This window comes from Amblyomma mixtum, chromosome 1 (assembly GCF_055824585.1).
Source record: "Amblyomma mixtum isolate Tamu chromosome 1, ASM5582458v1, whole genome shotgun sequence".
In the NCBI taxonomy this organism is placed as follows: Eukaryota; Metazoa; Arthropoda; class Arachnida; order Ixodida; family Ixodidae; genus Amblyomma; species Amblyomma mixtum.
The window spans coordinates 95343918-95369582 of record NC_143012.1 but is presented as its reverse complement, the minus strand read 5'-3'; the positions used below and the strand labels follow the sequence as shown (position 1 = coordinate 95369582).

At 46.8% G+C, this 25665-nt stretch overlaps 1 protein-coding gene across 3 annotated transcripts in view; it reads right to left on the bottom strand.

The window, feature by feature from the left end:
- LOC149367258 (uncharacterized) overlaps window positions 1-25665 on the bottom strand; it is an 83907-nt gene that overhangs the window by 27418 nt on the left and 30824 nt on the right. For all 3 annotated transcript variants that reach the window (XM_089566935.1, XM_089566954.1, XM_089566945.1), the window contains exons 2-4: window positions 20581-20731; window positions 16677-16867; window positions 15215-15524 (exon numbers count right to left, since the gene is read on the bottom strand). In XM_089566935.1, the coding sequence (XP_089423061.1) occupies window positions 15215-15524; window positions 16677-16867; window positions 20581-20731 (652 nt within the window). The remainder of the gene's footprint in view (window positions 1-15214; window positions 15525-16676; window positions 16868-20580; window positions 20732-25665) is intronic.

The window sequence follows — 25665 nt, the reverse complement described above, 5'->3', positions numbered from 1 at the left end:
ACAAAGACTATGTTATTAATATATATAGATCAAGATTCGGTAAAATTCACTAAGCAACAAATCTACTGAAAACTTAAGAAAGGTGACGCGTGAATGAACTGACATCTCTCTTCGCTTGGACAGCGTCGCAGGTCCCTCAACCAAACCCTTCTCTGAGTGACCCGACTTAGCTAAAGAGAAGGAATGAAAAGAGGAGGCTGAACGGTGGAGTCTAAAATACAGAGAAAGGTCAACAAAGCGTGAATTCTATAAAGAAATAGTTGGCAGGAAACAAATGAGCGGTGGCGTACGTACGCGTACAAAAAAGAAAGAAGGGAGATACAGGGGGCTGAGAGAACACGGAAATTCATTGAACGGAAGAGCGGACCGAACGAGATTAAAACACGCGGCGAAAACCTTGCACCGCCGATGAGAGGGCCGCTGATCGATACAGCCTCAGGGGGGAAGGCCTGGGAAGGCACCGCGCTGTGCCTCGCGAAAGAAACAGCCAGCCCCCCCCCCCCCCCCCCCTCGTCTCAAGAGGGGCACTAATATGTCGGTGTATGGGGCTTGTCGTAGGTTATCCAGGAGGCGAGAATATAATAAAAAGGCAGGAAAATGAACGGACCGCGCAGGCAGGCGGAGAAGGCTTACGCCGTCTTATAGGGACACCATGAGAGTTATTCGCCTGTCGATTATTGGAAAAACTGTTTCTGAACTGCGTAGCGAAGAGGACGGCTGCATGGATGACAGCAATATTGTATACGCGTACCTTAAGCGCAAACATACATCGCTTGGTGTCAGATGACACGCATCCCACGAAGATATGGTAGGAGTAGAAGAATCCCCTTTTCAGCTGCGATGATACTGTCTAGATTTGTCGACAGAATGGCCAGCATTGCTGTCAGAATAACCATTGCTACTGTTCGCGGGTTGGCGCTGCTGGTCACACTTTCTGCTTGGTACAGTGCCGGTTTTTAAACCGTTGCCTCAGGGCACTGGACCCTGGACTGCGCCTCCGTTTTCCCCATAGTACACCGCGTCGCGAAGCAACACTCCTCTGCCGCCCACGGCTCGGTGTTGCATTTACAGAGCAAAACGCGTTCCGGACTGGGATGGCCGACAGCCCTGCTTGTGAAAAATGCCCTTATAAAAATGGTCTATAGACAGTCTATAGACTTCTTATTGACTCTATTGACTTCCTATAGATATTGCTTTTTGTCAATTCATAGTCTATAGACTGTCTATAGAGAAAAGTCTTCTAAATTTGTAAGGCCATAAATCTGTAGATTGTCTATAGACTGTTTACGGCATTTGTATTCCCTATAGACTGTTGTCTATAGAAGTCTATAAACTTTATAGACACTCTATAGACTGTCTTAAGCATTTTTTTGTAAGGGTGTGGCTGCAGGCAGACAGTTGTAGATCTCCTGTGTGAGAGCCCTGCTTTGTAGGCCGAAAGAAATACGCTGCGGTGTTCCCTGGACTGCCTCGATTTGCATATGAGACAGAGGGATGCCTTCGTACCTTGCCAGAGAGGCGTCGTCTACAAAATTCCACTTTCATATGGAATGCACTTATAGGCCAAACTGGAAGATGCTTGAACTTCCGGCTGCAAGAGCACACTAAGAAAGTCAGCAACATTGCCACTGACGGATAGCTAGCTGCCCATTGTAAAAGGTGTGACCCTGAAACACCGCGCCATCCTTTGTTTGACCAAACGATTTCTGTGTATAACTACAGCACCGGCCCGACCAGAGAAATTGTGCAAGCGTCACTGATAGCACGGTCAGGTGATGATTGCGTCAGGAAGCCATCCGTGGCCCTATCACAGACCGCGCTGGAACGTGGCAATTTTGTCGTTACCTTTTCCTTCGCTCCCCTTGCGAACGAAGGAACCGCAATAAACATTTGTCGAAAGTAGTGTTTGTCTTGCCCTCGCCTCGTCCTGTAGTTACCCAGGTATACTTTCTGTGTAACGATGAACCAACAAGCTCAAACGTATTCCCTCATTTAGAGTGTACCCTCCAAACATAGCGATGGACATGGAATATCCTGTGGTTTCGGTTTGGCGTTAGTGAAGGGTAGGCTATCCCTACAACGACTTCGCGCAGGATCTCACCGCAATCTGTAGTTTTTTGTTTTAGTGAGTTAGGCGGTGTTCTCCACTGGCAGCCGACAGATGGCGCTAGTTAGTTCGTTTGCTTTTATTTTTGCTTTATTTTGTATTGTTTGCTAGGAGATACCTTATGTGACCGCACGCCGCATCACCATCAACATCATCAAAACTGAGCTTTAAAAATAATTGAAAATAGCAACGGGACCGAAACCAGTAAATGAATCCAGGGCAGGAAATCTGATCAACCACTTCTAGTTATCACGGCTGCCACCACGTTCGCGCGGCGCTGAACACTGAAAATAACAGCGGGAATTTTGAATTTTTGCTACACCTCCTTGATTTAGGGATCACATATCATGATCTCACCAATCATTTTAAACTAGAGAGGAGAATTTTCCCCCCTCCAGACAAAAGACTTACTAAAGAACAAGAGGTTACGTGGCGTCGTCTACAGACGAGATCGATACGCACCCCATCACTCCTCGCGCACATTTATCCAGATCTTTACAACCCAAACTGCAAACACTGTGGCCAACGTGCTACCTACGATCACATCCTGTGGGACTGCAAAATAGAGCCACCTCCGGGTGATCTAGTTACAGCTCCTTCTCTCGAGCGGTGGGAGACCGTGCTGGCTAGCTCTGAACCCAGAACGCAAGTTTTGGCGGTGGAGTGGGCTGACAAAGTCGTCGAGGGCTATGTACTCTCGACCACTTAACGCGACCTCTTGCCAAGCTCTTCCCGGCGAATAAAATGTTTTACAATCAAAAATTTAGGGAAAGATTTATGCCAACTAGTGCAGGCCTTTGCGCTAAGCAGGATACTCTATGCCACCCCTTCTCTCAAATTTGCGAAAGCTGAAAAGGACAAATTAGATAGCATGATACGGCAGGCCTACAAAGCTGCGTTAGGACTCCCACTAAATGCCTCAACCGAAAGGCTTATCAAGTTAGGAATACATAACACCTACAATGAACTGAAAGAAGCCCATTTAATGGCTCAAACAGCGAGATTAGCCAATTCCAGGACTGGCAGGAGTATTCTTACCAGGCTTGGAATTAACTTTTACCCTACGAATAAAGATGCTAAAGTAGACTTACCCCGCGACTATACGACGCCCCTACTAATCTAACCACTCAAAAAACATGCACCCCTTACACCATGAGGGTAGAAGACAAGCACAAGCCAAAGCCTTATATTATAGATACGGACAGTGCGCTGGAACTCTTTATGTAGATGCGGCACAATACAAACTTACCAATTCCTTTGCAATTGTGGCTGTGAACGAGAATGGTGACCTCATCGTGTCGGCAACAATCAAAGCGAAATCCTGTGAAACGGCAGAAGAAACGGCTATAGCCCTCGCCCTAGGGCATACCCAAGAGAGCATCACCCTCAGCGATTCCAAAATGGGTATCAATAATTTCGCTAAAGGGCGAATTACAAACACCTCCCTTAGAATCCTTAACGCAACTAAATTATCACCAAATTGTTCCGAACTGATATGGGTCCCAGCCCATTCGGGGAATCCGGGGAACGAGGCAGCCCACAGTAAAGCCCGAGGTTTCGTCGACCGGGCAGTGGATGAGTCTGGCTCCCTGAATTTCACGAAGGACTCAATGATCACATATCATGATCTCACCAATCATTTTAAATTAGAGAGGAGAATTTTCCCCCCTCCAGACAAAAGACTTACTAAAGAACAAGAGGTTACGTGGCGTCGTCTACAGACGAGATCGATAGGCACCCCATCACTCCTCGCGCACATTTATCCAGATCTTTACAACCCAAACTCTAAACACTGGTCAACGAGCCACCTACGATCCCATCCTGTGGGACTGCAAAATAGAGCCACCTCCGGGTGATCTAGTTACCGCTCCTTCTCTCGAGCGGTGGGAGGCCGTGCTGGCTAGCTCTAACCCCAGAACGCAAGTTTTGGAGGTGGAGTGTGCTGACAAAGTCGTCGAGGGCTGCGTACTCTCGACCACTTAACGCGACCTCTCACCAAGCTCTTTCCGGCGAGTAAAATGTTTTACAATCAATTTCTTTATGGCCGACGGAATAGTTAGTGCGAGCGCGGGAGGCAATTCAAACGTAAGATTTTGCAGCGACAAGGAAGAGTAGGCCATGAAAATCACTATGTTCGCGCTGAAACTGCAGGGGACTCTAGCCTTCTGAAAATTAGAAGCTTAGGGTATCACTACTGAGTTAGGCGGTGTTCGCTAACGGTGACCAACAGATAGCGCTAGATTCTGCATGTCCAGGAAAGTTGGGAATGATACGTGCAAACCTTTTAAAGATGCATTATCCAGTAACGAACTCTTTCTTTCTACTTTACAGAGAATAAGCCTCTTGGAGCTTATCTCATGTGAACATCTTTCCTATAAGGACGGTATTAGTTTTACGGGGCAAGCTCTGGAAAGTTTGGTTTGGTTTATGGAGGTTCAACGTCCCAAAGCGACTAATGCTATGAGGGACGCCGTAGTGAAGGGCTCGGGAAATTTGGACCACCTGGGGTTCCTTAACGTGCACTGACATCGTACAGTGATTCCCAGCTCAGACATTGACTGCTGTCCAATAAAAAAACAAAGCGAAATAACGCTATGCATAAACATGTATTCACTGCGCGTGACGCTAATACAGCGTAAAATACGAGGCTACGGGAAACAAGGAACGATACAAAAAAATGACATCTTGCCAACACAGAAGCGCGTATGAGGTTGGCGAGAGAACTGGAAAGCTAGAAAGTGCCGCAGCCAAAGCCCGTTTTCCTGATGGATAAACCGTTTATACGCGCGGCTTTCTCCAAAGGGAAACCACCAACGCAGAAAACAGGCTTGCCTGCTCGGAACCAGAAACAGCTGCGGCGGCGTCAGCAGTGGAAGAAGGGCGTAGAAAAATAAAGAAAGACCAACATTCATCGGTTGCAAGGGGAACAGAACTGCGACTGCTCGGAGAAGAAAGTGTTTCTCCCCCCAAAGTCGCGCCGCTGCTTTGAGCAGCAGCTTCGGCTGGGGTGGGCGCAAACAGACAAGCCTGTATTCGTCTCCCTACACCCAAACAAACGCCCGAGGCACGCGCGGCGGTCGGACCGAAAGAGATCGCACGAGGGGCAGACAGACACCCTTGCAAAAGCGATCTTCGGACGTCCTTTTCAACGCAATCCAAAAACAGCGGAACAAAAGCAAAAAACAAAATCACTCATACTTGCTCGGGGGGGAAAGCGAGAGAGAAAAGAAAAAGATAAATGTCATGAATAAAGATAACGCGGAACGGGGGGGTCGAAGCGTGGCGGCGTGTCTCTCGGTCGATGGCCCGATGCTCGAAGCCAGGCGCCGGGGGCTGCAGGACGGTTTTCACCCGCCGCGCAGAAGTGATAGGCAAGCAATCCCCGCCAAGCGAGGCGCGTTCGCTTCAAAATGGAATCTCGGCCAAGAAGAAAGCCCCACTCCGCGTTCTCTCGGCTCCTTATTCTCTTTTCGTTTTTTGGATAGTCGCGAAGCGCCGCCGACCGTTGATCCGCAAACGGAATTGACACGGGCCGAGCAGAGTGGGCTCGAACCAGAACTGACGGGACCAGGGGGAAGGGACGCCGAGTTTCTTTACTACTTTGCTTTGTCGCGGACGGACGAGATCGGTTTCTTTTCGCAGCTCAAACCAGATGAATTCTTCCGGGTCGCGGCAGGTTGAAAGGAGCAGCATCGGGAGCGAGCGCGTATGCAACAAGACATTCACTTCGGTCCACCTGACAGCGCTTGGCCTTCCGCACGACAGGCGTACAGTATGCACGCAATCAGCGGCCCACGAAAAAAGGCGATCGCGAACTTCCTCGTCATCGTCTGCGAGGAAGAAGAGACGAGCAGACGACACTCGCTGACAGCTTTGCGGGGGGTCGTCTGCTCCGTCGTCTGCTTTATTCAGTGTTTCTCTCAATTTTTTGGATCGTGTACTTTGATTTCTAGTCCTGCTCTTTGTGTCCGGAAATGCAGAGCTATGAATGACAGGCGCGGCTACGGGGAGGACATTGAACGAACCACTGCCGCCAGGTGCGGTCGCTGCGTGGCCCGAGGGGCTATGCATGGCAATCCCCAGACCACCCCTCGACATCCCTTGTTGGCAAACAAACATGAAAAGAAAGAAATAAACAAACTAGCCAGCATGTACAAATACGCGATCAAGCCGACACACACTCAATAGCAAACGAGCTCAACAAAAATAGTGCAAAGCAGACGGAGACAGCGTAACGAGAAAAAAAGGAAGGAGCGCAATGCTGAGTTTCAGAGTGTTCACGCGCGCCCTCTCTGGAGCAGCGCCGACGACGACGGATGGCTAGCCCTAATCCGTCCGAGCTGTTCTCAATTTACGCTGCCCGGGACAATCCATCTGTGGCCCCCGACCCCGGCTAGGTTCCTATCCCTCCACCAGCCGCGCTTGCTAAGCGGCTGTGCTCGGGGCTTCCGATGCTGCTTCAGCGAGCATCTAGCGACGTTGAGAGGAGGGGGAGGGGGGGGGGGGGGTGCGGAAGAGAGCAAAGACGAAGCGAACGGAGCGATCGGTTGTTGGCTTGCGGTAACCTGCGGTCAGATCGGCGCGGCGTTCATGACGAAACGGCCGTGGGTCTTGGATAGAACGGCGGTTGCAGAGGGAAAGGTCGTGGTGGTGGGCGCGCGGGTGGAAGTGTATGAGAGAGGGGACTTTGATTGCGCACGAGTCCGATTTCGAGCACCCGCGCCGTCGTCCGAGTAGCCCTGGGACCAAGATGGACGAGCGCTCATATCAGCACACTATTACGCCGCGACCATGGGCTCCACCTCTTCTATTTTCTTTTTTGTGCCTCCGGTGTGGTAGTAGCTTGACTCGACTGACAGCGGAGAGATGAAGCGAGAGTTGAACGCTGAGCAAGACCGTTGCGGTGCGGAGGGGCGGGACGGTTATAAGCGGGGAAAAAAAAAAAAAAAGAAAACGCGAGAACGTTTCGGCTTGTTGCTTGCCAAGCCACAAATCGATTCTCTCTCTCCTCATTTCTCTTTACCGGGTCATTCGATCCGGAAACGAAACGGAGCTCTCCGTTTGGCTCGCCTGTTGGACAGCGAGTCGTGGAAGCGGTGTTTAGGTTTTCTTTAGTGGGATCTGATGTTTAGCACCCGCCCAGCTTCTGTCGGCTGTATTCCAACTTGACCTTCTAATACTCCAACGTTCTCTTCTTTCGTTATTATGAGCATTTCAGTTTTGCACAGAATCAAGGAATACCGCTGTTTATGACCTGTGCTAACCGTTCGCATATCGGTCAGCATTTGCCCAACTTTTCGCTCCTCAAGTACCTTACTATACAGTAGGGCGTCGACTCACCGCCATGGCTCAGTGCTCATGGCGCTCCTCTATTGAGCCACAGTACCCGGGTTTGAACCAGACCGCGGCGGCCGCGTTTCGATTGAGACGAAACGAAAAAAGGCGCCCGTGTGTTACGCGATGTCCGTGCACGTTAAAGATACTCAGGTGTTCGAAATTATTTTCGGAGGCCTTCACTATACGGCACCGATTTTTTCCTTTTTTTTCTTTCACTTCCTCCTTTAGAACCCTTCACTTACGGCGCTGTTCAGGCGCAAACCGAGGTATGTGGTACAGTTACTGCGTTATTTCCTTTCCTCAAAGCCAATTAAATCTTTATTTTCCGTAGGGCGTTGATCAAGGGGAGCGTCAAATTTCTAGCAGTGCATTAAGTAGAATAAGCAACAAGAAAAAAATGCAGTGCATAGGGAAATGTATCTGAACACATAACAGTAGAGAAGACTATAGCGAACGACAGAGAAGCAATAACAATAAAAACAAAATATGCGCCCCATGTTGAAACACAACAGTCAAGTAATTAATTGCATGCGGCTCGTGTTATCGTTGTGCAATCAAACAAATAGTGATAGAGCCCAATTGAGGATAATGTGAGCTGATGGACTAAAAGCTAATTTGTCACCATAGATGCGTATAAAACTGGGGGGATTGTACAACCGTTTAGACGTGCGTGATGGAACATCAAGGTGAAACGAACATGATCTACTACCGTTTACATGTTTCTGAAATAGTATTAGCAGAATGATGTAACGGTGTGTGCCTAAAGATTGTACTGAAAGACCAGCTCTAATCTGAGTGATGCTGGAATGGTAATCATAGTTTCGTGAAATGAATCGTGCTGCCCTATTTCGGATGGATTCTAACATGATGACTATGTTGTTATGCTGGGGAGACCAAATGGAGGTCATAAACTCAATTTGTGGGCGAACAAAAGTTAAGGAAGCTAGTTTATGTTTATTAGCGGGAGAATCTGTGAGACTGCGGCCTATGCACCCTAATGACCTTGAGGTGATGGCGCATACGGATGTAATATCAAACGACCTTGAAAGATGTGAAGGTTAACACTGAGAAGTTTGTAAGGGACACGTGAGTCTTTGGTTTAAGGCGCAAAACACAAGGACGCAATGAAGGTAGGCGGGACGGAACGCCCGCCTGCCTTCCTTTGAGACAGTCAGTCGTCTGGAGTGAGGTGTATGTAGACAGAATTACTGTGTTTGCGGCTGAATGAGATGACCTTGCATTTAGATACCTTAAGGATCATTAATCGTGTGTTGCACTAATTGTTACTAGCTTGAAGATCTGGCTGGAGTGTCAGGTGGTCCTTGGTATGTTAACAAGCCGGTAAATAACGTAATCATTTGCGAAAACCCGCACACAGGAAGATGTGTTATCAGGTAAGTACATAATTTATGTGAACAAGAAATAATATGGAACCTAGCATTTTGCCCTACGGCGCACCGGAAGCGACAGGAGAAAGATTAGAGGATAGATTATTGATAGAGATGAACTTTTGGTCATGCGAAAGGACATAACGAAGCCATGATATTTTAACGAGTCTCATCAGCATGATGATAATTTCGTAGTCATGCGGCAGTGAGCTACGCGGTCGAAAGTTATGGCGACGTCAATAAATATGTAATGTTTTTGCAGGCTATCGTTCATAATAAAACGCAAATCAATTTATTACGAATGACTGTGTATCGAAGGAATGTCTCTTTCTAAATCCATGTTATTAGCGTGAAGAAGTTATTGCGCTCAGAACGGCTGTAAACTTGAGATGGAACTATGTGTTCTAGCATTTTGCAGCGAATGCATGTGAGGGGTATGGATGGTAATTATCAGCTGAACTTTTATTTACAGTTGTACTGCCCTCAGCCTTTCTGTCTGAGGGCAGTATTCCTGTAAAGATTACTGAGCAATATGAAATAAAATTAGCTGCTGGTCTACGTGTCATAGAGAAATGTTTACAAAAAGCTGCTAATGTTTTATGCGACTAAAAATAGTAAATAAAAACTCTACAAGGCAACATGTGTAAGAGGGACATTCGGTAAGTTTTTTTTTTATTTTACCAACAGATTATTTCAGTTACAAATTTGATCATCACTCTATCCTATTTAATTGAAGACAAATAATGAGAGCCACGTTTTGTATACGTTTCAATATTCCATCCCCGGCTTATTCGAGTTGCTGCAGACGCATTCTGAAGCTAATTCTAAGCGACGCCCCAAAAATTCTTGTCCCCAGTTTTATTTCCTCTTCGAGCTTGAGACTTCATTGTCGGAACTTTTTTCATTCTTGTGATGCTGCTGTTCTCTTCAAAAGCGACCAAATCGAACCTTAAGACCAGCTGAACCCGTGATCGGTCCGCTCCACTGCCTAGCGCAACGGTTGTCTTTTTTCTGAGCACCCACATCTTCACGCTTTCTTTTTCTTTCTTCTATCCGAGCACGATTTATATAATGCTTTCTGTCAACGCCGCCATACAATCTTTATCTGTTTACCCATTCTCCCGACATACGTCACACTGCTTCCATCATGTCCAGTTATTGTTGTACGCTCCCTTTTACGTACATACGTCATCTCTCTTTTTCTGGTACACGGATTTTTCAGCTCGACCCGTCCGGGAGCAAGTGTTTGTTCTTTTCGCTTCCCTTGTAAAAGGCGTATATAAGGCCTTCAATCTATTTATTCTCGCCTACTTTTCTTTACTTTTACATTCATTCGGTGAAGGGCACGGCCGGCTGGCTGGCTCGCGCGATCTCTTGTCTCTTTGTATTTCGACGCCATTTTCATCCCCTCTTTCTGTCTTTTCTTTCTTTCAGTTTTTTATTTTTTCTATCGCTTTTGTGAGCCCGTCTACCCCCTCTCCCTCTCCCTCTCCCCCCTCCCCCCCCCCCCCCATCGCAATCGACCATCCCGTGTTCCTACTTGTGTGCTTGATGGAAACATCTCCCCCTCACACGGCGCAGGCACGTCGCCCCCAATACTATTTGTTTTGAGCCGCGCTGACAACTTATTCCTCGCAGAACCCGAAAGCTTTCTTTTTTTTTGTTCATCCGCGCTTGAACCCCGCTGGAGCTACGTGTGCCTGTATTTGCTTCCTCATTTTCTTTTTTCTCCTGCCCATTTTCCGCCTTCTTTTGTTCCGTTCTTTCTGTCAGCAAAGTGGCCACGCTGACCCCACTCCTACTTACGTTCGCGACGGGTAACGCGAGCTCTGTCAAGCAGTGGAACCTCAGCGATTGAGAATTGGCGGTGACATCTGCGGCATTGCCGCTATATTCTTGCGCTTTGTTTTCTTTGCCACGTGTTGTGTTCCTGTTCGCAAAAAGATACGTCTTAATTTTTCTCCTCTTTTTGTCCTTTTTTGTGCGTGCGATATCCTGTGTGGGTATGACCGTGTGCTCCGCTGTACGCGCTTCAGTTGTCGCGGCGGTGGCCGCCGGACCGTGCTGCCTCGATAAAGATTGGCCGCGTTTGTTCGTCTCCCCCCCCCCCCCCCCCCCCCCCCAAAAAAAAAAAAAAAAAAGATCTTGAAAGATTGGGGCTTGTTTTCATAAACGTATACGGTCGTGCGGAGAGGTTCAGCGATCGCTTTCGAATTAAACCGGCTCGGGCGTGGAAAACTCGCTGTCACTCACGACGTGTAGGTGTACACGGGACAGTGTGATAAGGATCCGGACCTTGGGTCACGATCTGAGCGGTTTTAGTGAAGTGAACTCTCTGCAAGCTCACCAGGACATGGTCGCTTGCGGACTCCGCTCCGTTCTTGGTATGGCCAGCGCGAAAGAACAGAAGCGCGGAGACAAGACAGGACGATTCATGGTTGAAAAACAGCGCACAAAAGACTAGACACAAGAGTAAAGGCGACGACAGGACAAGCGCTGAACTCACAACTAAGGCTTTATTGCGAAAACCTGGGTATATAAGGAAGGCATAATACATGAAAACAAAATTGAACAAACAAAACTATGACAATGATAAAACTAGCGTGCGCCCGAAGCCCAAAATCTGCCAAGAAACGTGATCTCGTTATCACTTAAAGCAACCGAAGGTTTGCTAATGCAGCCCCGTTGCTCCGTTGCGATGAAGTATGCTTCTGCTACTTCCCGCGTGGTTTGATCTCTGAGTGAATACATCACCTTTGCTTGACTTAACAAAGCAGTGCACTTTTTCTTCTTGTTTTTCATCACCGCGCACCCCTTACAATGAGTAACAAGATAAGATTGGTCATTGCCTTTATCTGAATTGTTGTGTTCTTGCAAACACTTGTTCAAGCAACGGCCGGTCTGTCCGATGTAGCGGGCTCCGCCTTTACTCTTGTGTCTAGTCTTTTGTGCGCTGTTTTTCAACCATGAACCTATACCAACTCGCCCAACTTAACGTTCTGCTAAGACAGGACGAGGAAATGCATATGTACAAGGTTTATCAGAAGTCACCAGGCCACAGGTTCTGCATTCGAGCAGTGCATAGTCGGGTACTTGCGGTGCCGAACAACCTACCAAGATTCTCAGGGGAGAGGATGGAACTCCTCCTCACCCTTGAGAGGCTTTGAGATTTGGAGTTGCCCTACGTGCGTCACTAGATGGCTCAAAAGCTGGCCCTGTGACCTCCATGGGAACTTTTCATACTCAGCAATTTTGGACAAAGGCGTTTTTTATCAGGAAACTGCTTACGAACACAGTTTTTTCATGTAATATAAAATTTCGCTATAACAATCAATATATGCAGAAACCACCCGACGGCTGTGTTGTATTTTTTTATTAACGTTTTTGCTATAGTGAAAAGCTTTCCCCATTGGTTTTATATGGCAGTCTTAATTGTTCGATGTGATCCATGGAGACACTATAAAAGAGATCTTTTGCTACGTATCAGGAGAATGGACCATTACCTTCCATATTCCTGTAACAGTGTCTTACAGTTTTCCAATTTTAACTTTTTTTTTTGTCGGAGAAAATTCAACATGGACCAACTTTGTGTGCAAGGGCTCCCAGGTGGGAAATTCGGCGTGGGAAAACCATGCTGGACCTAATTTTTCGGTGAAATAAAGTACAAGCCATGCATGGTTCAATTAAGACCTTAAATAAATATAGACTTGTGGCGTAGGCTTGGCGCAGATTACTAGCATTTTGTCATGAGCTTGTAGCAGGCTTTGCCTTTTGGCGCAGTTTGGCGCGACTGGAGCAACAATTACATCACCACAGTCACCTATTGGCCCGGGCACAGCGACGTCACTCGTCAAATTGCCAGACATTCACCAAAGCATACCCATGTAACTGATCTGAATGTAGCGTCATAAAGGTGGCTCAGTGGCAAAGTGCCCGTCTGCCGAGCCGGAGTACCCGGGTTCGAACCCGACCGCGGCGGCCGCGTTTCGATGGAGGCGAAACGCAAAAGGTCCGCGTGTGCTGTGCGATCTCAGTGCACGTCAAAGATCCCCAGGCGGTCGAAATTATTCCGGAGATCTCCACTACGGCACCTCATCCTCCCTTTCTTCTTTCACTCCTACCTTCCTCCCTTCCCTTACGGCGCGGTTCAGGTGTCCACCGAGATATGTGAGACAGATACTGCGTCATTTCCTTTCCTCAAAAACCAATTTACCAATTTATTTACGTTAGAGATCTTACACCCTGACCGAGAGTTACTAAACACTCTGACTGGAACAGGCATTTCGAACCACCCCAGCTCTCCCTGGGATTCACAATACTGTCGGTTGTTGCGACGCGCGTCGGTTCTTTCACTCTTTCCTCTCATATCTTTCAACTGTCCTCTATCTAGTAAACACTCTGGCTGAAATAGACATCTCTAATCACCTCAGCTGACCCTGAAATTCACAATACAGTATTTTGAATTCCAGGACAGCTGAGGTAGTTCGAGACGCCTGTTCCAGTCAGAGTACTTAGTAACTTTCATTCAGGGAGTAATACCCCTGTCAAGCGGGCAAGTTAAGTGCACTTACGGAGAGTGTCACTCACCGTAAGTACACTTTGCCTCATCTGAACGACGCAAGTGGAGTGTCACTGCGGAAGAGTGTACTCCGCTAGGAGTGCGTTCACGGACCACACTTCGAGGGCTGAGTGCGTATAGTATCGCAGCAGCGATTTCAAAGGCAAAATATTTACAGTGCATAAAAAGTACTTACAACTTTATTTTACATGCTATAACACTGTTTTCAGGAAAAAATTCATTCGTTATAGCTACAAGCGAAGCAACAAAACAAGGAAACGTGATCAGATGCAACATCGCTGCCCGCCGCCATCTTGTTTGTTATCGCAACTCTGGATAGTCTTGGCCGGTCTTGGCTTTTCTTCTATTTCTATTTTTTTCATCGTTAAAAACTATTGAACCTCGTTTTATTCGCGCTGTCACGTTAAGCAATCAATTATTTTGAGTCCTTTTTCTTTTCCATCGTCCTCATCAGAAATTCCGCTCATTTTCTGACGCCATCTTTTTTTTAACTACGAGTACACTTTGCTTCCCCGTTTAGCACCGCGCAGCCCAAAGTGTCACTCGGGTTGCCGAAGCGCACTCCCCGTAAGTGCAGTTAACTTGTGTGCTTGACAGGGAGTTGCGGTAAACGACCGGTCACACTTTTGCCGCATGTTGTCTTCTTATTTATTTATTTATTTATTTATTTATTTATTTTTTTTTTTTATTTATCATCATACCAACACCCCATTGCCTGGCATTACAGTGGGGGGGTTGACGAAAAGTACACAAATGCCACCGCGTGCAGGTGGTTACAAAAAAAAAGAGAGATAACAATGAGATAGAAAGAACACGGAATTATTATACATAAAAATGTCACAGCATGACAAAATATGAATCATTTGATAATATGGACACTACTTCCTCGGGCAGCTTGTTCCATTCCGAAACCATTTTGGGGAAAAAAGACATTTTAAAAAGGTCAGTCCGGCATCTGTATTTGTCTAACTTTAAGTGAATGATCTCTTCGTGAATACACGTAATCAGGGTTGGCTATATATTTGGTTCTGTCTATTCTATTTCTAGAATGAAATATATTATGAAATAATTTTACACGCATAATAACTTTCCTACGTTTTTGAAGTGAGTCCCAACCCAAAGATTTATTCGCGCTCGTTACACTAAAATATCGCCCATTGTTATTGAAAACAAAACGAACGGCCAAATTCTGAACTCTTTCTAGCTTTTGAACGTCATTAAATATTTTAGGAATCTAACAGTATGAAGCAATAGATTAAGGATTTGAATTGCATATTGTAATTAAAGAAACATTTCTGTATAAGTTCATTTGTCTATGTTTCAGATTTCATTTGTGAAGTATGTACATGTATAAATTTTTGTGTACAGTGAATAAGAGTTTTTTTATATATGTGTGTGTGTGTGTGTTCTCACTAGGTATAATGATTTGTGGTGTACGCGCATAAAATATTATTTGATCGTATTTTGTGCTGTAGTGTAAGAACTTCTGCAGAAACTAATCTAAACATTGTGTGTAATTTTTTGTGTGTGATTTGAAACCGCTGTACGCTGCCATCAAAGGGGGCAAGGGCCTTGGTCAAGCTGCTTAACTAGCAGCTTTTAGTCCTTGCCCTCACATGTTTTCTGTACCAGGAGAAATGTGGAATAAAGTGAATTTGAAAAGAAATGATTTCGGATCCCAGACTGTGCAAGCATACTCAAGTATGCTTCTAACATTTGTATTATACAGCAGTTCTTTAGTCTTTAAAGGGAAAAGTATAAGTAGTCCTTAGTTAATTCGGCTCGAAGTCCACGGCCTCTTACCGGTAAGGTGATCTGTCCTCTTGAGGTCCAGTCCCTTGGCGGGCGACCCGCTGCGGTCCTGGCCGAAGGGCGACGGCGGGGAACCCGCGTCCCCGGCCGACGACAGCAGGTCCGGCACGCTGTGCGGCGACCGCCACCGGTCGTGCAGTCCCGGGGGGAACGGCAGCGTCGGGGCGCCCAGCAGGGGACTGCGCACGTCGTGCGGAGAGGAGCTGCCCTTGTTCGAGCCGGGCCTCTGGTGGGCCGCCGCAGCCGCCTGCTGGTGCGCGTACGAGCGGGCCGCCAGGTCCAGGCACGACGCCATGCGTTCCTGCGTCGCCGGGGACTCGTTTGGATGGAAGGTTCGGAAGGCGTGCCTCATCATCATCAACCTCCGTACGCCCACTGAAGGACAAAAGCCTCTCACGTGTCCCACCAATTAACTCGTGTGCTGTGCCAGTGCGGACTTTTATTGCGAAAGCAATACTACTTGCACTTTCACGCCTTTGCCGTGCCGCGGCGGTGACCACCATTGACCTTCATTTCACCTTGATTGTATTAGATTGGATTAGATTAGATTGGATTGGACTGGACTGGACTGGACTGGATTAGATTACATTAGATTGGATTATACTACATTGAATTGGATTGGATAGGCGTGGATTGGATTGGTTTGGATTGTATAACAGATTCATCACCCCAAGTCTAACCACAAGCACCACCACCAGCTACACTACCAGCTGTACCATGGCGTAGGTACGGATATTGCTTTCGCAATTACCGGGCTTAACCAAGCTAAGCCACAGCGAATTTTTAATCCCCGTAAACTTCCTAATCTCGTCCGCCAAACTGCATCTCTGACACCCAGTGGTCGTTCAGTGGTCCTCTCTTGTCCTGTCTTTCGCGCTGTAACTATGGAAGATCGTCACCAACTCGCCCGGCAGGTTGCTTTATGCAGACTGATTTTAAGTAAGCAGTGTTCAAAGAAGAACTAGCTACGGTTCACAATGTTCGCCCCTTTGTAGTTGTCCCGTATTTAATTTACAGCGCCATCGCTCTTCTTGGCCCATTCCTTTGTTTCTTAGCAATCGCTCGCCACCTTTCGTTGGTTACGTTTCGTTAGGCTTGTTTGCGTTGTGTTCGCTACAGGCATTCGTAAGATGCAAGTCTCCCAGAAGCTTCAAGCATGCTCTCCTTGTTGAGAAGGAAAGAAGCAGTGTTGCTGAGAAGTAGCTTCGTCATTACTCAAAAGGTGTTCCACAGAGGCAACAGACTGCCCACGTAAAGGTAGGAACATGCTAATCGGAGCACGCTACTCTGTTCCATGTGCAATCCCACCTGTCCCAGAAGTCTGTCAATGTTTTTTGCCCATGAAACTGCTGCACAAGAGTTCACTGTAATAAGCGTCAGAAAGCAAGAGAGATAGAGAGGGAATGACGTCAGCCAGAAGGAGTATTCTGCGTTCGTCGTTGGGGCAACGTACAGCGTGGAGTACCTTGGCGAGCGGGTCGAATCCCGCGTGCAGCGGCGGGAACAGCAGGCCCCGGGACAGGTCCCCCTGCGGCGGCAGCGGCATGAAGGGCGCCGAGCCCACGAGCAGGTACGACGAGGGCTGCCCGTACAGCAGGGACAGGGGGAAGCCGCCGGGCTGCTTCCCGCCCAGCAGGGGAAAACCTGCAAAGCAAGCATCGGACAACCTTTTACGCAAACGGTGACGAAGCTCCGCGAACAGGAGCGAAAAAATTGATCGACTGACTGACTGACTGACTGACTGACTGACTGACTGACTGACTGACTGACTGACTGACTGACTGACTTTCTGACTGACTGATTGATTGATTGACTAACTTTCTGACTGACTGATTGACTGACTGACTTTCTGACTGACTTTCCGACTGACTGACTGACTGACTGACTGACTGACTGACTGACTGACTGACTGACTGACTGACTGACTGACTGGGCTGACTGGGCTGACTGACTGACTGACTGACTGACTGACTGACTTTCTGACTGATTGATTGACTGACTGACTTTCTGACTGACTGATTGATTGACTGACTGACTTTCTGACTGATTGACTGACTGACTGACTGGCGGATTGATTGAATGATTGACTGACTGGCTTTCTGACTGACTGACTGATTGATTGATTGATTGACTGACTGATTGACTGACTGACTTTCTGACTGACTGATTGACTGACTGACTGACTTTCCGACTGACTGATTGACTGACTGACTTTCTGACTGACTGATTGATTGACTGACTTTCTGACTGACTGATTGACTGACTGACTTTCTGACTGACTGATTGACTGACTGACTGACGGATTGATTGATTGATTGACTTACTGGCTTTCTGACTGACTGACTGACTGACTGACTGACTGACTGACTGACTGACTGACTGACTGACTGACTGACTAACTGACTGACTTTCTGACTGACTGACTCACTGACTAATGAAACGGCTAAAACAGATGCTTGGGCGAGTAGGTAATCCATGACTGTAGGCAGTGGGAAAAGACAGGGACGTCTCGCGCTCGTCTTTGTGTTCTTCCCACGTCCCCGTCTTTTCGCGCTGTCCACAATCACGATTAAAGGAGTTTAGTTTGGAATATTCCTGGCCAGTAATATGAAGGCGTATAGGTTGGGATGACACCGGCACCATTTAGCAGTCGGCCTAAAATCTAGCTAAAAAAAAATATCTGCTCCTTTCGAGTACGGCCTTAATGCCAGCAGGTTTTATTTAATTAATCTTTGGCGTGCCTTGTGGGCCGAACTAGTGCTAAAGACAGCGCATGTCTTGTGTCGTAGGATCACGTGACATGTGGCGGGAAAATTCCAAAAGAGGAGCGTTGTAGATGGGCGCTCCGTTTTGCATTGTAAAGCAGCCACTTGGATAATAGGTTGGTGGATATAACAGGCTGGTCGTGAGTGCGAATCCCCCATCAAAACCTTGGTGAAGGGCCCTTGGGCAACTCGCCGGTCTTACAAAGAGAATTAGTGGCCGTGCAGGAAGTGGCTTGACTCTGTCCTCGGAGCACACTTGGCACTTGTTAAGCGCAATGGTCACCTATGGTAGCCCCACGGCGCCTCATACGTTGAACAAAGCTTGCTCCTCGGTTAGGTGGTGGGTATTGATAGAAACACGGGAGTACAGAAAAGACACTAAGAACACTTTCCGGAAGAGGCCATAGCTGAAGATAGTTGATTTCAGATTCCGCAAACGGAACGTTCAACACAGTAGAAATATCTGTGTAAAGGTAGAGGTGTACGTCCTTTTAAGTTAACAGATCCCATAGAAAGCGATACGCGGATATTTAAGTAAACGAGCGGGTGTTGTGTGCCTGCAAGAACAGCGTATAGCTTGCAGTGGGAAGGAAAATTATCGCGTTAACGTTAGGGGACTCAAGGAGAGCCCCATTCATAAGACAAAGTACGAGATGGAGAGACATGAGTTGATGTTCTTTCAGGATTTGAAGGGGGAAAATTGAACCGGGTAAAGCATGTGCATTGCGAAAATAATCCCGTTCTAAGCCAGAAAAGACTAAAAACTTCCACGAGCGTCAGACCCTCAAACGGTGAACCGTTACTCCTGCAGAGACTATTTACAAAGGGACGTCGGCTACAGTTAGCCTACGCACGCACTAACCGTTCTTCATAAGGACTCACTGGTACGGTTACTCCCAATTTAACCCTTTTTTTTGCTTGGAGTGTAACCGTTGCTTTTAGACAGGCAGAGTAGACAAGTGAACGGAAATATAGCCAGAACGCCAGAGGCTTATGGGGAGGGACCAGGTTACGAACCGCGCTGGTAAAAGGCGACCTCTGAGCAAGAGCAATGCATGGGGAGATCACTGGGACATATCCTTGTTCTCCAGTGAGTTTTAAATGCCTGCTATCGCTGAGGATAATCAAGAAGTTGTGCGCCTTGCGCGTGGTTTATGAGATGTCTGACACAACTTTGGGGCCGTGACTTGAAGCTTAACTACCAAGAATGAAGTTCTCTAACGAAGTTTATTTTAGCAATAAACCTGACGAAAACACACAAGCTTAGCTGGCTGCTTGGTCCCTTTATCCGCTCCGTCGTTTTGTTCGACAGTAAGATACCATCGCACCAGGAAAAAATTATGGCTATCGTTAGTCAGATAATAATGTTTGGTTTGGTTTGGCTTATTGAGGTTTAACGTCCGAAAGCGACTCAGGCCATGAGGGAAGCCGTAGTGGAGGGCTCCGGGATAATTTCCACCACCTGGGGTTCTTTAACGTGCACTGACATCGCACAGCACACGAGCTTCTAGAATTTCGCCTCCATAGAAATTCGACCACCGCGACCGGGATCGAACCCACGTCTTTGGGGTCAGGAGCCGAATGCCATAGCCACTGAGCCACCGCGGCGGCTAGATAATAATGTAACAACCTTTAATCGTTTTGGACTATACGTATAAGTTAAATGGATGCATGGATGAGTGGACAGCGTCACTTTCGCATTATGAGATGTCTGACACAACTTTGGGGCCGTGACTTGAAGCTTAACTACCAAGAATGAAGTGCTCTAACGAAGTTCATTTTAGCAATAAACCTGACGAGAATACACAAGCTTAGCTAGCTGCTTGGTCTCTATCCGCTCCGTCGTTTTGTTCGTTTTGTTCGAGAGTAAAAGACCATCACATTAGAAAAAAATTACTGCTACTGTTGGCCAGAAAACGATGCCACCACGTTTAAATCGTGTTGGATTATACGTACGAGTTAACTACATGCATGTATGACTGGACAGCGTCAGTTGCGCATTACCAACGCGACGTATTGCAGCGTCTTTGCAGCGTCAACGCATTTCAAAACACCACTGGCTATAAAAGAAAGGAACTAAGGAACTACTTTGTAACGTCGTAAATACTTGTGTACTATTGATATCATTTTATTACTTGCTGTGTTGTTTAGCTCGGTGTGCACCTTGTGTTTGCTTCGTTGATTGAATATGTGCCATCTTCAGTTGTCTCCTTGTTCTTACGTTCTTTTTTCTCTGCACAGCTAAGAGTTTCATGACATTTTTATATCACTGACTGTGTTCTGTGCTTTGTATTTTTATCATTTATTGTTATATCATTTATAATTTCTGATGGCTTAAAACTAGTTGTCACAAGCTGTGCGCTTTGCCTTGTATTGATTTCTTGGACTTCGTCATGCTGCGTTAGCAGCTTTTATCCAGGAAACCATCCAGAAAAATGTCTGGTGAATAAAGTTTATTGAATTCTTGTGTTGGCACCGTCTTCAGCCGCCACAAAGCTCCACAGGTATGTGCTCATGGTCACCGTATTGTCACCATCGGCTATGAGCGGAGTGCCGAGATTAGCGAGCAACATTGGGAGTGCGTGCACTGACCTGCGGGCTGCGCCGTGGGCAGGAGGGGCCCCACTCCGCCGGCCGTAGCCCCCGCCGAGCGACCCTTGTCGTCGGGCGACGGGCTCGAGGGCACCCCTCCCAGAAGGAACGGAGACGTCGGACCCCCATCGTCCAGGCCCCCGCCGGCACTCTGCGAGAGGAGAGGGGAGAATGAATGATGATGTCATAACACAATAAATTGCTTAGTGTGGCCTGACTTGTAGCGCAGACCACGAACAGTGGCACAATTGTACCCTGTCCTGCTGCGCAAAAAGTACACATCAAATATTAATCAAGGAACTGCATTTCTCGCTGATTTGCCTAGACTAATATGGAGAGAACGCCCCTGCAATACGCGCATCGGAGACAACTGGTATTTACCGCGAACGCGAACTAACTACGGCAGACAAATGCTGTCCTATAATATGCCGTCCATTTTAAACAATTTGTGAAAAACTGTAATTAGTGAAGAGTAACAACATATAGTTTCTTTCTTTACTGTACTAACTCAGCCTGCTGTTATGCCTTCCCTACTGACGTGATATGTTTGATAGTTATGAGTTTTTTGATGCCCTGAACGTGTTTATTTTCGATGCAATGTGCTTTTGTTTTAAATATGTCACAGGCATAACATATAATGTACCGTTGTGTGATTGTGGGTTTTTGGACACAATGTAGCTGTTAGTAGGGGGCAAGGACCTCCGTCAAGCCTCTATAGACTTTTTGTCTCCGCTCCTCACATCCTTGACGTGAAAATAAACCTGATTGATTGAATAACACTGATACCTGCGGAAAGCGCACGTCATCAAGCCGAAAGCACTGAACGCCGATGAAAAAAAAAGCTGAGGGGAGGGGGGACACAGAAGCTCATCCGAAGAGTTTGGTTTATGGTTTATGGAGGTATAACGTCCCAAAAGCGACACAGGCTATGAGAGACGCCGTAGTGAGGGGCTCCTCGCGACCCAAGGGAGAGAGATTCGATTCCAGCGCCTGAACAACTAATTTTTTCTTTGAAGTGAAATTGATATGGTTCTGACGTCATCACCCTCTAGACCAATGGGGATTCTGAGTCACTGCGCCGTGCCCCGGTTTTATGCTGAACATGACCCTTAATGCTATCCGTTAAAAAAACATTCCAAGGGGAAACATTCCTCAGAGAATTTCGCCAGCCGTAACTGCTTCTAAGAGCCCATTCACACTTGCGCGTTGCGAAGGGCGTCGCTTGCGAGAGGGGGATCGGCAGATACCTATGTTCACATTTGTGAGGGCTACTCACGGGTAGCCTTCTCGAGAAATCTCTTTCGGAACAGGAGTTGCCGGTATTCACCGTTACCGGCAACGAGAAGCCGGATGTGGAACAAACTTCCGTTCACCTCTGAGCAGCCACTCATTTGTTAGCAGTTGGTTGGCATGACCTCTGCCAGTATTCAATTCAATTCAATTCTTTATTTCCTTTTGAGAGGAGGAGACAGGACTAAAAGCCGCGACAACGGCTTGACATGGGATGGCTCCTTACATGTTGGCATTCACAGAGGTACGGCCATCGGAATCATTACTTCGCAGGTTACAAGAGTATACAAGAACGGCAAACACGTGCGACAATAATAGAGCATACAGTAATTATTAAAATTAACTGCAGTAAAATAAATGAGCGAAAGAACAAAATTTCCAAACATTGAACAAAACGAGCACATCAAGGCACAATACCCTCATCATGTATGCAAATGTGATGAAAACAATTTAACATCAGAATTGAATTTACATAACGGATTAAAGGGTGCTTCGTCAAACGAATTTAGCAAAAAAGGGAGGGTGTAGCATAATTATGGCTTACAATAGTTTGCCCGTGGGGTGGGCACGTTCCATTTTTCACCGTGGCGGGTGTGACGAATGGACTCATTCTTTTTCAGCTTGGCAAGTTGCACAAGGTAGTTATTACTAGATTTCAGAAATGACTTGTAGCACTGGAATAATCTGAATGAACGGACCTAGATTGTGCCTTTAGAGCCACAGGGGACTGGCGACCGCACTACAGTTTTCATTATAAAATGAGCAAATCTCGCAAGGAGTGCTGTCGCTAGAAAAAAATGAAAAAAAAAAATGTTGCGACGAATTGAGCACTTGCGACGGCATAGTTGCTTTACTGAGGAGCTCTCACACGGAGTGAAAATGGAAAGAGAAGTCGCGGATCATGCGCGTAGGCACCGTAAAAGGCAATGCGTTGCTTCACATATACCAGAAGATATCGATTTCAGCTGATATTATTTCGCAGCGGTGACTACAGAAAAGGGAGCGGGCCTAGCAAACAGTTATTAACGCAGCAAGACGGGCTAGTAGGTTGTTGTAGCTTCAAGGCATCTTTTTTAGCAAATTCAAACCAAAGGCAAGACTACAGGGTCTGTTCTGAAAGTAGCAGGACTGGTTTTTTCCTGGGCGAACGGGCGGACGAGAGGTGGTCTGCGCGCGCAGGATCGTTGAAGGGGGATACTGGAAATGCTGGGGAAAATCGGCAGTCGGCTCTCGTCCGTTGAAGAGAGGAGGTCGCTTGTACTGTGAACCCCTGTCGAAACGTCTCGTCACGCAGAATCGTCGAGCGTTTACTGGATCAGCGATACGCGATCAAATTTTGAGTAAATCTTGGTAAAACGGCGTCTCTCATAGCCTTAGTCGCTTTGGGAAGTTAAACCCCATAAACCAAACCAAATCTTGGTAAAACGGGCAAAGAGACTCACAACATGATTAAGGAGGCCTACGGTGACGCTTCAATGGGTTTATCAGGTGTTTTTTGAGTGGTACAAGCTCTTCCAAGAAGGTAAGGAAAGAGTGGAGGAAGACGACCGCTTCAGACGCCCTTCGACCAGCAAGACGAACGAAAATGTGTAGCGAGTGAAACATTTACTGAACAGTGATTATTAGAATGAGTATCAGAATGATTGCTGATGACTTGAGCATTCCTCAAACCCAAGTTTTTGAGATCGTGACAGAAAACTTATCCATGAGGAAAGCGTGCGCGAAGTTGGTGCCGGGAGTGTTGTCAGAGGAGGCAAAGGCAAACCGGTAGGATCTTCTTCATCATCTGAATGAGGACCCCGATTTTTTGCCCAGCACAAGGCGGCAACGCTGCCTCAACCCCCCTACAGCCTCGACTTGGCCCCGCCAGACTTTTTTCTATTCCCGAGAATAAAATCGACGCTCGAGGGGAAACATCATCGATCGGTAGAGGTGGTACAACAGGCCGTGACGAGGGAGCTAAACAACATTCCGGTCCAGGCGTTCCTGGAGGCGTACGAAAACTGTAAAACTCATTGGCCGCAGCGTGTAGGTGCGGAAGGGTGCTACCTTGAAAAATTGTAATCGTTTGTACTATTCTCTTGAATAAATTTTTAAAAAAAAATGAGTCCTACTACTTTCAGAACAGACCATGTATGTATCAAAGCGTTTGTCCTTTGGTACATTCTGTGTCCTGCTACATTGTCTTGTGTCCAGTTTAAATGCGCTGAAAAAATGTATTCAAGATATATAGGAAACAGATAGTCTGAGGGCGAAAGGCTAAGCAAAGGGCTTTAAAGGCGTCCCAATAGAAAAATAAAAACAAACAAACAAACTTGATGGCGGTGATAGTAATACCTGCTCTTGAATCTCGGCCGGGCTCTTTTTAAACCATGAACGCTACAGATAAAACGTCTGTCTCGTCGCAGGAAGTCCTGAATGTCGCACAGCCGGCTGACTGAGATCGCAGTCATCCGAAATCAGCCTGTCATCACCTGGTAAACCAACGCCAGACAGCGCGCGACACACGTGGCGAACAGCAGTGAGCTGACAGCGACAAGCAAAGGTTCACTGGTTTAAGAGTACATGCAATAAAAACCACGGCGATATCAAGGAAAGATAACAATGACGGCAGCCATCTAGGTTCTGTGCTGCGCGCACTACTGCCGACCCAATGAGTGTCGATTTTTGCCCACCTGTACCGTGCATGTGTTAGCCACAGATTGCCTTCATTCGAGAGCAAGACATTGCGGAGGTTATTGGAACACTTGCAAGCGGCTCACCAAGCTGTTCGATAATAAAGCCGAAATAGGACATGCAGCATGATGTCCCAATAGGGCTGGCCATTGTGTTAGAACCTAACATATTCTAACACCATGGGGCTGGCTAACCAAACAGGGCAATGAAAGGACTGGGAGAAAAATTTATCCCCAATAAGTCTGAGCCTGACGCCCATTTTCATGTCACATGTTATTCAGAAGCAAAGGAAGCAGCCTAACAGTGAAAAACTTCACTAGCAGTCTCTCCTAACGCATGCAAGACAGCTATTTTCACTCTAATGCCATATCGGTCGGAAAATTTCAAAGATAGGCGGGTTTGATCCCGGCCGCGGCGGTCGAATTTCTTTGGAGGAGAAATCCTAGACGCCCGTGTACTGTGCGATGTCAATAGAAAGTTAAAGGACACCAGGTGGTCGAAATTTCCGGAGCCCTCCACTACGGCGTCCCTCATAGCCTGAGTCGCTTTGGGACGTTAAACGCTCCATTAAAAAAAAAAGATTCAAGGCAGGCCCAGTTATTTAGAACGACGAGTTATTTATTTACTCCTTTAATGTCCAGTATCTCGAATTCGCGACATACGTTAGCAGGCCGTGTACACTAGCTACAACATGGAATTGAATACAAAAATTAATGTCAGCGTGTTCTCAGCAGCCTCTTATTTGGGTCAAAAATGATAAGTGCGTCACCATTGATGTTTTGTGAAGAAAAAAGAGCATAAGAGTGTGACTTCTAGTCTGCATTCAACAACTCCCGGCCTGTTATTTTTTAAGAATTCTTGCGCAAGAAAATAAACATTTGGTGGCCAAAAATATTCTTCGGTCTCCAGGCCTTCGCATTGGTTCCAGTTCTTCGCTTTGGTCTTTCAGAATACGCTGAATAGCCGCACAAAATGGACCAAATTCCCATTTTTGAATCAGCAGCACCCTGATTTCGCAAATTTTCATGGGGCTATCAAGTTTTTTATATCGCCTTTGTTATGTCGGTACATTAGTTAGCATAATGTGGAAGTAATATTTTGTTCTATTGATCCTTTATT